This window comes from Balaenoptera physalus, assembly GCF_965194825.1.
Source record: "Balaenoptera physalus genome assembly, chromosome: 7".
NCBI lineage: Eukaryota > Metazoa > Chordata > Mammalia > Artiodactyla > Balaenopteridae > Balaenoptera > Balaenoptera physalus.
The window spans coordinates 50647320-50662283 of NC_138886.1; the positions used below are offsets into that span (position 1 = coordinate 50647320).

Consider the following 14964-nt stretch of genomic DNA (forward strand, 5'->3'; position numbering starts at 1 on the left):
CCTTTTTATAGGTTTTTTCTTCATTTTGTTTCCCAGGTGCTGCATCTCCATTCTCAGCAGCAGACGACATCTACAAGAGAAAAATGTACCTATTTGAATTTAGATATTCTACTCTGAAATACAATATGCTAATAATGTTGTTACCTGTTTTGGTTAATTACATTTTTGTTGTTATGCTGTTGTCTCCAAGAAAGGAAGAGATTTCTCAGAATACTAAAAAAAAATTCTGTGTTCCCCAGTCTTTCCAAAATAAAGCTTTACATATAAATCATTTTGGCAGCATATTTTACTCCGTACGCTCTAAGAAAGAGGCCATGGAAGTCCAAGCCCAGATCATATGTGTATAAGTTTCTTTCTACAAAGCCTTAAAAAATTAATTTCTTTTCCCTATTCTTCTGGGTATATATGCTTCCTGTAAAAATATCTGGAAAGTACCAAAAACATGAATCAGAACAAAAACATTACCCAGTTCTACTGCCCTTGGGCAACTCCACTATTCACATTTTGGTATGTTTGTTTCCACCTTTTGTTCCATGCACTTTCATACTAAAAATATTATGATACTATCTTAACACAGCATTTTTCGCTGAACACTTATGTAATAAGCATTTTCCCATTTGATTATAAAAATCTCATTGTAAGAATAATTTTTTCTAGTCGCAGGAGACAGCACTGGGTGAACACAATTGTGCGTTAATACTTTAGTTAACAATGCCAACACTGAAGGACAGTTGAGGTGGATCAGGGGTTTTGTTTCTACAAATAATGCAACAGTAATGATTGTGTGTTTCTATCTTTGTCCACCTTCAATGTTTTCTTGGACTAGTTTCCTAGAATTACTAGGTCACTAAAAAATCGAAAGCTCTTACCACATATTGCTAAATTTCTTTCCAAGAAGAACACACCCATTCACACTATCAGCAATGAGTGGGAGCTGGTTTCATTACACGCTTAGCAATGACTATTATCATTTTAACTATCTTTGCTAATTTGACAGGTGAAAGGAAGCACCTCCTGATTTTAATTTGCATCCTTGAAAATTATTAGCGAAGGTTAACATTGTTTGCATATCTTTTTCTGGCTCTTTGTATTTCTTCTTTCAACTTTTCTATTATTTTGTCCACTGATCTATTGGGGTCTTAGGTATTGATGTTTTACCTATTAAGGCTAGTAATATTAGTGGTTTCCTTATTGATTTTTATGTATTAAGGTTATTAATCTGTTCACAAGCACATTATTAGTATCATCCATGCTGCTGTCTTTTAATTTGTTTTATAATTATGACATGGAGAAGTTTTACATTTTTCATACTTAAAACTATTGACTATTTTTGTGATTTCTTCCAATGCTTTTAGATAAAATTTTATTTTTCATCGGGAGGTGTCAGATGTTTAAACATGTGCTCCTCTCATCTTTTAAAAATAAGGTTTTTACATTTTCTAATTCATCTGATTTCTTAAAACCAGTTACCTATGTGGTAAACAAGGATAACTACATAACTCAGGGTGCCATGATATTTAAGGGTCTTATCTTAAATTGCAGTGAAGAGCATTCTATACACCATGGAGGAGAAAACTTCTGACTTTCTCATAAGCCTTTGAAGCACATTTTAAATCTTGGGCTTTTAATAGACATAGTGTGCACTAAACCTAAGGATCTGCCAGTCATTTCTCTGTATGGGAAATAAATGACTGCCATGAGCTGGATGTGACTAAAAACCACCCAAGAAAATGAAAGAATGGACCATGGTAAGCCAACCTCACCAGACCTATGACTGCCCACCAATCCAAGCATTGTCTTAGATAAACTTTCAGTTCCATTTGTCTCCATTCAATCTGTCCGTATTTGAATATGAAGTTTTCAAGGACAGATGTTTCATACACTACTGCTTCCCACACTGTATCTGCTTAATTTATTTAAAGAATAATTGATTTTTCTAGTTACTTCATAATATGAGTTTTGAATAATATATTAGTGGAATTGGAATATCTGAAAGGTTTTACAATATCAGGTTCAGGGTAAAAACCAAACCCAACCCTGTATCATTCCCCTGGAAAGCTCAAATTACATAATCACTATAAGAATATATAAGGAGTTATCTGATATTTGATCCCTATTTCTGTATTAGGGTATGTTTGTACTATTTAGTATGTACTACTGCTAATAAGTAAGAGTAGGATTTTCCTTAATCTTCAACTGTTTGATAGAGCCCACAGAATGAAGACTTCCCTAAAGTAATGCCATTTCAGTAATTTCACTTCTAAGCCTTTGCAGCTTTTAAAACCGAAAAACTTCAAGAGCAATGTTGAAAGGGCTTGAAAATACAGTCTTAATGAGGGGTTGACAAATTGGCATGAATGAAGGACAGATGATGAGTCTTTTTTTATTACTTTGTAAATCATTCCTGACTAGACAGTAGAAAAGAAGAGAAGTAGGTAAACTTAATATATTTTAAAAAAACAATTCCCTTTAAGCAGCACAAAACAGATAATAATGTTAAAAGCAGACCATGAGATATCACCTGGATTCAAAGGTTTTTGTTTGTTTGTTTCTGTAGGATGATGTTTAACAAAGGTCACACGGACTTATTCACCAGGACATCCATGTAGGAGAGGCAAATGAGATGCTTGGGGATGCTCTGGTCAACTGCAAATGGCTATTAAAATGGTCACAGTGACAATTACTGTCTCTTCCTAGACTTGCTATGTTCTGCACTCGTTAAGGTACATCATTTATGACTATGGAAGCCAAGGTAAGTATGGATTAAAAACATTGCTTTTAAAAACATTATAATCATATATATTTCTACATATGCATAAAGGAAGGAGGAAAGAAATTCACAGAAGTACTGGTAATTATCTACAGATGATGGGATTGTGAATGCTTTGAGTTATCATGTTAATATTTTGCTATATTCTCCAAGTATTCTGCAGTGAGCACTGCTACATTTAAAAATAAGGAAAACACTAATGATAGTCAAATATTTAACCATACACAGTAGTTAATAGCAGAGACCACATCTCCTGGGTTCTGCCCCTTTTGGCATGCCAACATCCACAAAATTTCCTGTTTCTATTTGCTTGCTGTTTGTTTTCAATTTGATAATGTCAAAGTTAAAGGCCATGAACTAGATACATATTTAGAGTATTTGTAAATATAAAATAAAAGACTAAGGGCTTATAATGAGTCTGTTGGAATTAATTAAAAATATAGACTGTACTTCCTTACCTTTGTAAATGAAATGGCAAGTCATCTGTAATTGGTCGTGATGAGTAGCCTATTCATTGTTGAGACTGTTTTCCTTCCCAGGTTCCTGTTAAAATAGAAATCACTATTCATTATTTATTCATACCTCTACTTCATCTCCCAGAAAAGATCAGAGGTGGCTATAGGGATACACACAATGCAATCAGTTAAAACTAAAATAAAGAAATGTGTGTATAAATAAAGGGAAGATAAAGGTGAGGAACAAGATGGTGCCAGCAGTATGGGCTGTGCACAGAATGTGAGCCATGTAATCCTGTATAGTTGTTGAATACCCTGGTCAGTCTCCAGTTTGACTCTGAGATTCCTAGTGGTCACAGCAGAGGAAGAAATAATCAGTTACATAAATGCCCAATGTTCATAAGATAAAAACAAGTCAGTTGCTCAAATGAACCACATTGGGGATTGAGGCTGCAGTGGAAATTTCTCCTGTGGGTCTTCATAAAAGAGACCCCAAGTGATGTGTGGATAATTTTGCAATATTATCCCTGTGATTAATCAACTGTGATTTTCGTGAAGGTTGTTTCAATAACACAACTTCAAAGACAGTTCAACAAACCTTTTTGCCCTATAATTATGTTTTTATACAAAAGAGATACTTGCTTATGGTAACCAATTATAAAAATACAATTTAAAGTAAAAATGAATAAGGTCCCATCAGTTTCTCCCCAGTGAGATAACCAATGGTAACAGTTTGTTGATTAACCTTCCAAAATCTTCCCTATGCTTACACACACACACGCACACACTTATTTCAGCCACTTCTATCAGCATTTTCAAGATATTTTTCAAATCTATATTATATATCTCTCTCACTTAAAAATAACTGTATCAGGACTTCCCTGGTGGTGCAGTGGTTAAGACTCCGCGCTCCCAATGCAGAGGGCCTGGGTTCAATCCCTGATCAGGGAACTAGATCCCACTTGCATCCCACAGCTAAGAGTTCGCATGCCACAACTAAGGAGTCAGCGAGCTGCAACTAAGAAGCCCACAAGCCACAACTAAGAGGCGCCCGCCTGCCGCAACTAAGACCTGGCGCAACCAAAAAAAAAAAAAAATGTTACAAATGGAATCCTATGGTGTAACCTTTAAAAAAAAATAATTGTACCATATTCCACAAAATGGATACACCATCATTTAAGCAATCACTCCCTCCTGGACGAACATGCAGACTGTTTCCAGATTTGGCTACTGTAACCAGAGAAGGAATAAACAGACTTACATAAACATCTTTAATGTTCTAGTACTTTTATTTCTGTGGGAAAGAATCCTGGAAATTGATCCAAACTGGATAAGTGCATTAAGTATTTGAAGGACCTTTGTTACATTCTTTTCTGTAAAAAGGGTGAAGCAATGAGTCCCACAGTGCATAATGAGTACCTGCTTAATGACATACTAATCAGCACGGGATGTTCGCCATCTTTAAAATGTTTGCCAATCTAATGGGCAGAGAATGACACCTCAGTCATTTTACTTCACGGTCTCTTACCACTAACGGGGCCTATCCTCTTCATAGGTTTACTGGTGATTTACATTTTCAGTTCATGTCCTTTGCTTATTTTTATACTGTGCTGTTTATCTTTTTTTCTTTTATAATCAATCTGTAAGATCTCCTGGTATATTAAACATTAACTCTGTCATATGAGCTGCAAGCTATTGTTCATCTTTTGGCTCTGTTTATGGTGTCTTGTCAGGTAGACATTTTAAATATTTACATAGTCAAATCTACTAATTTTTCCTAGATGGACTGTGGATTTACTGTCTTACTTGGGAGAGTTCTCCCAAGCCTGATGTTACACTACATGCATTCTCCTATATTTTCTTCAAGTACCTTTATAGTTCATTTTTAACATTAGATCTTTGCTTCAAATGGAATCTAACCTCATCTTCTCCCAGATGGATAGCTAATTGCCCCAACATCATTTACTTTATAATCTACCTTCTTCTTACTGGAAGGACACGCCTTCATGCCTCCTTTAGCAAATATTAAGTTTTCCTATATACCTCAATATATTCTAGGCTCTCTGTTCCAAAGACTTACTTGTTGATTTCTAAGCTAATAAGTTGTCTTAAATGCAGTAACATGCTGCTGCTACAAGTTCCCCACACTATTTTTCTTGCAAGTTTATATTTTTATATGGACTTGAAAATCACATTGCTTAACCTGAAAACACGTCCACCCCACCAACCCCCTGCCAAGTTGGAATTCTGACTAGAATTATATTAAATTTACATACTACTTTGGGAAGCATTAATATCTTTGGAATTTTAAGTTTTCTTATTCAAATCATGGTATAGTTCTCTATTTCTTCAAATGTTATTTTATATCTTTTACTACAACCATATTTTTGGTTTTTGTCTTATGTGTTACTAAATTCATTCCCAGATACTTTAGTTTGTCATGCTTTTAAATAGGGATTTTTCTATTTGCATTTCTAACTGGTTATTAACTCACAGAAAGAAAATGATTGGGTTTCATCTATTATCTTTCACCCAGTCATTTAATCAAATCCTCTTACAGAATTTTAAAAGATTTTAGGTAGAGTCTCAATCACATTACCTGCAATATTTATACATCTTACTTCTATTTCTTTTCCTATTACATTCACTGAACTTCTAAAAAAAAGTTGAATAATAGCAGTTGAGTAACAGTAGTAGTGCTTGGTATTTATAATATAATCCTACAGTAGTCACCAGCCTCTATAATGTTTTTGTTTGTTTGGTAGCATAGTAGCTTCTTTCTGCTATATTCTACTTTACTTTTTATTAGGAATGTCTACTGAATTATATCAAATGCATTTTCAGCATCAGTTAATATAATCATATAATTGTTCTCCTTTATTCTACTGTGCCAAATATAACATTGAGAAACTTCACAATTAAAAATTATATTTCTAGAAAAACCCTAACTTGGGTTTGATTTGCTACCATTTTTAAAAGGATATTTCCATAATTGAAATTGAATGATTTTTCTCCCATCTCTATCAGGTTTTGGTATTAAAAAATTAATGCTTTTCATAAAATTGGATGGCTTTTTATATGCACTTAGTTTTTTGGGATTATTCATTTCTTGGAATTTATAACCTTTCTTTGAATCAAATTTTCATAATTTATATTATGTTAGAAAGCCATCGATTTCCTTTAGATTTTTTAATTTATTGTCATAAAGTTAACACATAATATTTTGTTACTGAATTCTTTCGATTCTTTTGGGATCCAAGTAATGCCTTTTTCCTTATTCCTGATGGGGTGTGTGTGTGCATGTATGCATATATGTGTGTGTGTGTATAGACATAAAATGTATATGTATTATATGTTGCATGTATATGTTATAAATATGTATTTTTGTTAGTCAGACTTCCCTTTTCTATTATTTGTTTTTGTGGCCATTTCCATTAATTTTAGCTTTTTTTTTAAAAATATTTATTTATTTATTTATTTATGGCTGTGTTGGGTCTTCGTTTCTGTGCGAGGGCTTTCTCTAGTTGCGGCGAGCGGGGGCCACTCCTCATCGCAGTGCGCGGGCCTCTCACCATCGCGGCCTCTCTTGTTGCGGAGCACAGGCTCCAGACGCGCAGGCTCAGTAGTTGTGGCTCACGGGCCTAGTTGCTCCGCGGCATGTGGGATCTTCCCAGACCAGGGCTCGAACCCGTGTACCCTGCGTTGGCAGGCAGATTCTCAACCACTGCACCACCAGGGAAGCCCCAATTTTAGCTTTTAATATTTTCTTTCTTTGGGCTTTAAAGAATTTCTTAGATGCACTCGTTTATTTTCACTTTTTAAAAAAAATAGTATTAAAATCACTTAGGCTACAAAGTATTCCTGAATATATTAATGATTTCCTCATAAATTTTGATGTGAAGTATTCTGTTTAGTTAATTTCCAAATAATTTGTAATTTTGGACTTGATTTTCAATTTGATCCAGGAATCATCTATAAGAGAGTTTCTTAACGTTAAGCATTTATATTTTAATTATTAATCTTTTCATTCATTGCCATATTCTTGCTTATTGCACTGGGATCAAAACATGGGATAAGTAAAATTTCCCCTCCCACCCAAATTCAAGTTTTTTCCTATGGCCATAGAAATAATTTTCTGTAAATGTTCCGTAGACACAAGAGAAAAACGTGCCTGTGCCCTATTTATAGGGTAGAAAAACACTATATTATTACCACCTTATAACATTGTCTACTTTGTCAAATTATGAAAAAATACAGTAAAATTCTCTGATATGGTTATAGGTTAATCATATTCTCCTGTATTTCTACTTTTTATTTTTTGCCTTAAAATTTCCATAACTATGCTGGCCATGTACAAAGGCTATATGTATAATAGTGTCCTTGTGAATTGTACTCTTTATCTGCAAAAGTATCTTTTTTTCTTATTTAATAATTTTGGTCTTGGATTCCATCTTAGTTGATGCTAATATCCTTCCTTTTATTTGCACATGCTTGGCATCTTCTTGTTCATTTTTTTATCTTCAGCTTTTTTAGTTATTGTCATTTGGTTTCAGCTGTGTTCCTGACAAATAGCTTAAAACTGGATTTTTTTTTTTTTTAACCAATCTAAGAGTCTTTGTCATTTGAAAGGGGACTTAACAAATTCACATCTATTGTGATTAGATTATATTTGGTTTACTTCCATCATATTTGTTTACTATTAATTATATTTATGGTTCCTGCATTTATTTTTATCCATTCCTTTCTTGCTGGGTTAATAAAATTTACAATTCTATTTTTCCCATTAATTGAAATTTTTTATTCCACATATATTTTGCTCATAATTATCTTTCTATTTTTAAACCATTAAGAGTCTATATATTTCTAGTAAAAAAAAAATAATAATAAAATGACTTTATGCCATCCCACTACCCAGGCATTTTTCCTTTGGTCTACTGTGCTAGACACAGACCTGTGCCACCCAGATCTCCCCTCAAGGAGGGAAGGTTGTTCACCACTAAGAGTGTGGTCAGCAGACACCTCGGGCTGCCAGCCCTTTCAGGGTCTGCCTCTGCAGGGAGCCACCTCACCCAGGCCCTGGCCTCTCTGGGGCTGCACACAGCCTGTGACTGAACGATGGGGCAGCTCCCTACTGAGTTGGCCCCAGCTTTGTGGGTCCTACATGGAAGTCTGACTTCTTCCTCTGCTTGCCTGACCGTGCTTCCCCCCTCCTCCTTTCACAGGTTGTATTAGTCTCCAAACTGTGAGGCTTAAAACGACGGAAATTCATCCTCCCACAGTTATGGAGGCTGAAAGTCCAAAATCAAGGTGTCAGCAGGGCCCTGCTCCCCCCAGGCTCTGGACTGCATCCTTCCTTTCCTCTTCCTAGCTGCATGGTGGTGGCCGTTGATCCTGAGCGTTCCTTTGCATGCCGCTGCATCACTCCAGTCTCTGCCTCTGTTGTCTGCCTTCACATGGCATTTTCCTCTTCTTATACTGACACCAGTCCTATTGGATTAGGACCCACCCAATGACCTCATCTTAACTTCATTACATCTGCAAAGACTCTATTTCCAAATGAAGTCATGTTTCACAGGTACTGGGGGTTAGGACTTCAATATATGTTTTTTTGACCCTAAAAACATCTTGCACCCAAAACTCTGTCCCAGTGCCTGCTTCTAGAGAGCCCAACCCATGACATCTCTTCTCTTACTCCTCCCCAAGAGGAGATATATGGAATATTTTTACTCTCTCACCGACTGCTCCATTTTGAACCACTAAAAAGCTCCTCTTAGTTGACACAGCTCTTCTTAATGAACAATTTATAGTTCACAGTCATATTATTAACATTTATTTACACTTGACTATAAGTTTTACAAGGTTCATTGCTCATCATTGTTTCTTTGGCTCTTCATCTCCTCCTATCCGAACACCTTTGCTCTGATTCAATTTTCATTCAGTTGGAACAACTTCTCAAGTAGTTCCTCAGAAGTGGCACATGGATGGTCTGCTCTGTGTCATTCCACGTCCAGAAATGTCATTCCTTTGTCCCTATGTATAACTAGATCTCTTGGATTCTTGGCTCCCAGCCCTTTCTTTCATCTCCCTATTGATATGACACTGCTGTCTCCTTGCTTCCTGGCCTGCAGATGAGTAGTTTCATGCTAGTCTGATGCTTCTGTCTTGGTAACTTATTGGTTTTCTCTGTCTAGAAACCTATGAGAGTTTTCTCTTTTAACACATAGTTCAAAAATTCCATAAGGACAGATGTGTCTTTTTTCATCAATCCTGCCCAGCAAAGGGAAACTGACAAGAAGCTGTTACATGGAGATCTGATGACTTAAACCATGAATAATATGTAGGCTATCTAGCTGAGGAATGAACGGACTTCATATCCTTCAGGCAGTGCTCTCTGAAAATTATTTCTCGTGACCAACCTTTTGATAAGAACTGGACAGGAGAGCACTCAAAATTATAGTCTCTGGCAAGAGTCTGGAATGCAGAAATTCTAATGGCCAAGTAAGGGCAGAATCATAAGACTCAGGTCTCCTTAGGAGATGTGTTAATATGTAATCTGACACGAGACTCCCAGTTAGAACTTATTTTCTTAAATTATTTCTGACATTAAACAGAGCCAATTTATAGTGTCATATGATTAGATTGTTGAAACACCAGCTCAGCTAACAATAATACATGCCAAGCAATGAAATTTTTTTTGACTTGTTGATGGCTTATCTATTCTTTCTGGTATTTGGTATCTGGATTCTGTTAGCATAAGGAATAAATAATTTATACTATTTCAGAGCCTGCTACATTTCTATGCTTTCATTCAATTTGAGGGAAGGCAAGACTATCATTTACTGAGCAACAACTATGTGTGAGATGCTGTCACAAAAAAGATTTCATTTAATCCTGCAACGAATCCTTTGGCATTCTTCAATTTAGCTTGTATGATTCTGACACTTGTAACTGACTGTCCTATAACATCCATGGGATGCAGTCATTTTTAATTTTGCTGAGGCTCTCGCTGTGAAGCTGGTTTGTAGAAGTGAAGCCCTTAGTGGTGAATAAATATAGCAACTCCCAAACTGCTCCATCTCAGCCTGGTTTGCTGTTCTCTTTACCAATGTTGAGCATCAGAACCACTGGGGAGCTTTATGAAAATTCAGGTTCTCAGGCCATGCACCAAAACGACTAAATCACTGCCTCTGCATGGTTGGTCTGGGGAATCAGTTTTTTCAGTATGCCTCAAGGGCTTGGGTTCTTCTAAGCTACTCTAAGCAGTAGGGGCAATAAATATGTTTTATCACTTCAAGAGAGATGTTAGGGTCCAGGAGGGAACACAGAACCTATTCTGGGTATGTTAAAGAAAGAGAATTTAAGACATGGAATTAGTTATAAAAGTGATGGATGAGTTAAAAAGCTAAGCAAAAGATGGTGATGAAATGCAGAGACTAACATCGGCACCCCAAGGGCTAGAGGCACACCAAGGGAAGGGGTGTTACCAGACCTCAAAAGTTGGAGGGATCTGCAGAACATCATGGCGAGGGTGAACTGGAAGAGGTTGGAACTACAGAAGGAGGGGGTACATTTGGAGGCACGGTGAAGACAGTCACTGTTGGGGATACTACCCAGGACAGAGAGAGGGGGATACACTCTAGATTCTCCCTCAGCCCATCTACCCAGCAATCCCTGTCTATGGCTCCCATGGGCCAGCCTACTGAAAACCATGTGACACAGGGAGCCCGAGAAATGTATCCTCTAGGAATGCCTGCCCTGTGACACAGAACAGGAGAAGAGTGAGGAATGGCTTTGAGGACAAACAGGCCAGTGATGGGTTACAGAATGAGATACAAAAATGAGATAAAAGTATGAATGTGGGAAAGCAGATATGAGCTAATGATATGCACAAAATACATGGTTCCCAAGGAAAATGTGGATTGGGAGGCAGGCTAGGAGCTGGTACAAACATTTCTATTTTTATGACTCTGGGGATTTGCAAAGAGCTTAAATAGATCACTACAAAGTAGCCAGGGTCTACTGCAGCCTCTTCATTAAGTGTAGGAGTGAGGCTGTGACATGGGACAATTTGCCTGGGGTCAAGTCAAGAGGTGGTGGGGCTGAGACTTGATCCAGAGCTGTCTGACTTCAAATCTACTGCTCATTCTACCATACCACACTCTCCCTCCTGGTTATTTGACAAAATGTTGGAAGACTGTCTACTAAATATTGCATTGCATTTTTCAATTTGTAAATGCAATCAGGAGGTTAGCTGACAGTATTAATTTACATAATTATTTCCTGTAAAACTTGTTCGACATCAGTGAGTCTCAACCTGGAGGGCATTTCTGAGTTTACAAGGTGGTAGGGGAGCTTTTTAAAACTCTACAGTTAAAGAATGGACTTGAGGACACGGGGAGGGGGAAGGGTAAGCTGGGATGAAGTGAGAGAGTGGCATGGACATATATACACTACCAAACGTAAAATAGATAGCTAGTGGGAAGCAGCCGCATAGCACAGGGAGATCAGCTCGGTGCTTTGTGCTCACCTAGAGGGGTGGGATGGGGGTGGGAGGGAGACGCAAGAGGGAGGAGATACGGGGATGTATGTATATGTATAGCTGATTCACTTTGTTATAAAGCAGAAACTAACACACCATTGTAAAGCAATTATACTCCAATAAAGGTGTTAAAAAAAAAACAAGAACAAAAACTCTACAGTTACCGAAGGTTTTAGATATATTATACTTGGGGGCCATATTCGAATTAGTCAGATGCAACCCTTTCAACCTCTAATTTCCCAGCTAGGGCCATCGAAGTCAGTATTTTTAATTTGCCACAGATGAGTTTGCTCCTCATGCAAGGCCAAATGAGGGGGGAAATGACTAATTATCAAATTACCCAACTAAGTAGGCCAATCTATAGATACAAGAGGCGAGGGGCAGTAGCCATGAGTCCTTACTGATCTTCCCATGAAAACAACCTCTTCATTAAACACCGATGAAGCAACGCAACAAGGACTAATGGGAAGAACAGTGCAAGAGGCCTCTGAAGGCTTTGGTTTTCGGTCCATCTGTGCTACTGATTCTCTATGACCTTGGGTCCTATCCACTTCTTTTCTACCACGAATCCTGCTGACTCTGTTACGTGGCGCTTCTGGTTTGGTGCCATCGCCAAGTTTCTTGGGTAGAGCCTCCCCTCAGATCCTCTTTGGAATGAGGAGGAGACTCACTAATCATTTGATCATCATGAGTACAACCTGCCCTATGGGAATTGATCTTCCACAAGTTAGCCATATTCAAATGTTTTCATGCCATTCAGGCTATCTATGGTAACATTTCCTAGATCATTTCCCAATAGAGAAAGCAATTAAAACACAATTTGGGCCTTGGTCATGTCTGCCTGTTAATGTTAATCATTTCTGTTTAAATTATGCTCTTCTGAGTTCATTTTATCTGCCATCAAACTAGTTCACTTTTTCATGCATTCATCAACATCACTGAACAGTACGTGTCAGGCTATGAGCTTGGTTGGCCCTGGAGCCATAAAGACAGATACAGATTCTCGTCCTCAAAGAAGTCACATCAGCAGGAGAGACAGACATGGGGACAGGTACAATACAACATGCCACGTGCTTTACTAGGGTTCTTGGAGAAAGAACTGCCCAAGTCAGCCTGTAGGGACCATGGAAAGCTTCATTTATGAGGAACACTGAAACTGAGCAGTTTCTGGGGGCCACAAGGTTGAGAGGTGGAGGGTGAGGAAGATGCCAGGTGCCATGGCAGCTTAAAGAAAGCCCCAGCAGGATGAAGCATATTTAACACATTTTCCGGCGTGTTCTCTGAGATCTTGAATCTTGTATTTTAAGAATATACCCAGAAGCAGGCTTAGGATGTTACTTAAAGGGTTACAAACAGACATCCAGATTGCTCATTGCACCTATGATCACAAACCCCTGTTCAGTCCGTTGCCTAAATAAAAATAAATTTGTAAAAAATGTATATGGTTTTCATGAAAACCTAGAAAGTCATTCTTAGGAAAATGTCAGCCTTGTAAATAGTTTTGCTGGGGAGGTAAGAAGTATTGTAGTCCTTCCCGTGCACTTGGAAGGGGTTTAATACTCTTTTAATGTGGTTTTGGCAACAAACAACAACAATAACAGGACAGGAAAAACCAAAGGCTTAAAAATGTGATAGGTTATTTTCCAAGGCTTAAATATAAGCAACAAAAATACACCAAACTGAAAACAATCTTTGACAGATTTTCCAAAGTAGAAATGCCTATATTTTTCAAATGGGAAAAAATTTCTGTTATATTAAGAAATCATAGGCTCATATTTATTTCTTTAGAATATTTGCATAAACTCTCAAAGAAATGCAGAAGATCTGCATGTTGAGTATCTGCACAAAGGAGGCCACCTATACACACATATGTTCAGACATATGGTATGTTACACATTTGTAAGCTCAGAAGCTGTAAAAATAGAACAGTGGTGCTCTTATATTCAGTGTAAGGCTCCCCTATTCCTACTGATGAAAATAATTTAAATGAGGTTTCGTTTCATGTATCTAATATTTATATAACCAAGCTGCTGCCAAAACCAATTCCAAACGATGGCACCTGCTCGCTATGAATCCAAATGGAGACCAATCAAAACAAATTGCAGGGCTCTTAGAGTCTCTCACGAAACACACACATCAACTCTCAGAATGGCTCTCACCAAGTGAATAAACAGAATAGCTATAAATGGCGATGACAAAAGGCTCAGCATAAAATGAACCGCTCGTAATTCATTTTCCCAACAAAGGTTGTGCTGAAAGAATTCATACGTCTTTTCAAACTAAGCCTTCACTGCAAACATTAGACAGAAGAAAGTAGCCCATGGAAACAACTGTGACGGGTGTGTTGGTTCCAGACCAGTGCAACTGACAGCCTTTCAGGAAAACACCATTATTGTACAATCTTCTCCTGCCCTGGTTTTCATGTTAAATACACAAAGACCTACTGTGTGTTTGTGTGTGTTTTGGGGTAGGGTAAGAGGGTGGGGGAAAGAGCTGAAAGTCAGGAGCAAATTCATACATGGTCATGACACCTGGGCTTCCATTTGGCACAAGGAAAAGCCTCTATGAAGACTTCACAAACATTGTCACTTTTTTGTCTCTTCCCAGAGACATCTGGGACAGTCACTAAGAATTGCACAGAGTTGGACTTTCTACCTCTATATAATGCTTACATTTTTTCTTTCCCAGGTTTTACTAGACATTTGATATTGGGGAGACTTCACAACATTATATTCTTACTACACAGTAAACTTTCTCATTTTTTATTTACCAGATTATGCTTTCTGTCCACATTTTATTTCTAAGCTATTTTCCTCTTTTTTCCCCCCAAGAGTATATACCTCAGAAATTATTCAATTATTCCAATAATAATAACTGTGTAAACCATATGGGAATGAAAGCAGTCATGACTGGTAAAAAGAAGTAGTCCATGGGCTTCCCTGGTGGCGCAGTGGTTGGGAGTCTGCCTGCCAATGCAGGGGACACGGGTTCGAGCCCTGGTCTGGGAAGATCCCACATGCCGCGGAGCAACTGGGCCCATGAGCCACAACTACTGAGCCTGCGCTTCTGGAGCCTGTGCTCCACAACGAGAGAGGCCGCGATGGTGAGAGGCCTGCGCACCGCGATGAAGAGTGGCCCCCGCTTGCCGCAGCTGGAGAAAGCCCTCGCACAGAAACCAAGACCCAACACAGCCAAAAATA

The 14964-nt window shown here is 37.8% G+C and overlaps 1 protein-coding gene across 6 annotated transcripts in view; it reads right to left on the reverse strand.

The window, feature by feature from the left end:
* Window positions 1–14964, reverse strand: part of PIP5K1B (phosphatidylinositol-4-phosphate 5-kinase type 1 beta) — a 330783-nt gene that overhangs the window by 217310 nt on the left and 98509 nt on the right. For all 6 annotated transcript variants that reach the window (XM_082471008.1, XM_082471013.1, XM_082471012.1 and 3 more), the window contains exons 2-3: window positions 3229–3313; window positions 2–70 (exon numbers count right to left, since the gene is read on the reverse strand). In XM_082471008.1, the coding sequence (XP_082327134.1) occupies window positions 2–70 (69 nt within the window). In that variant the 5' untranslated portion in view covers window positions 3229–3313. The remainder of the gene's footprint in view (window position 1; window positions 71–3228; window positions 3314–14964) is intronic.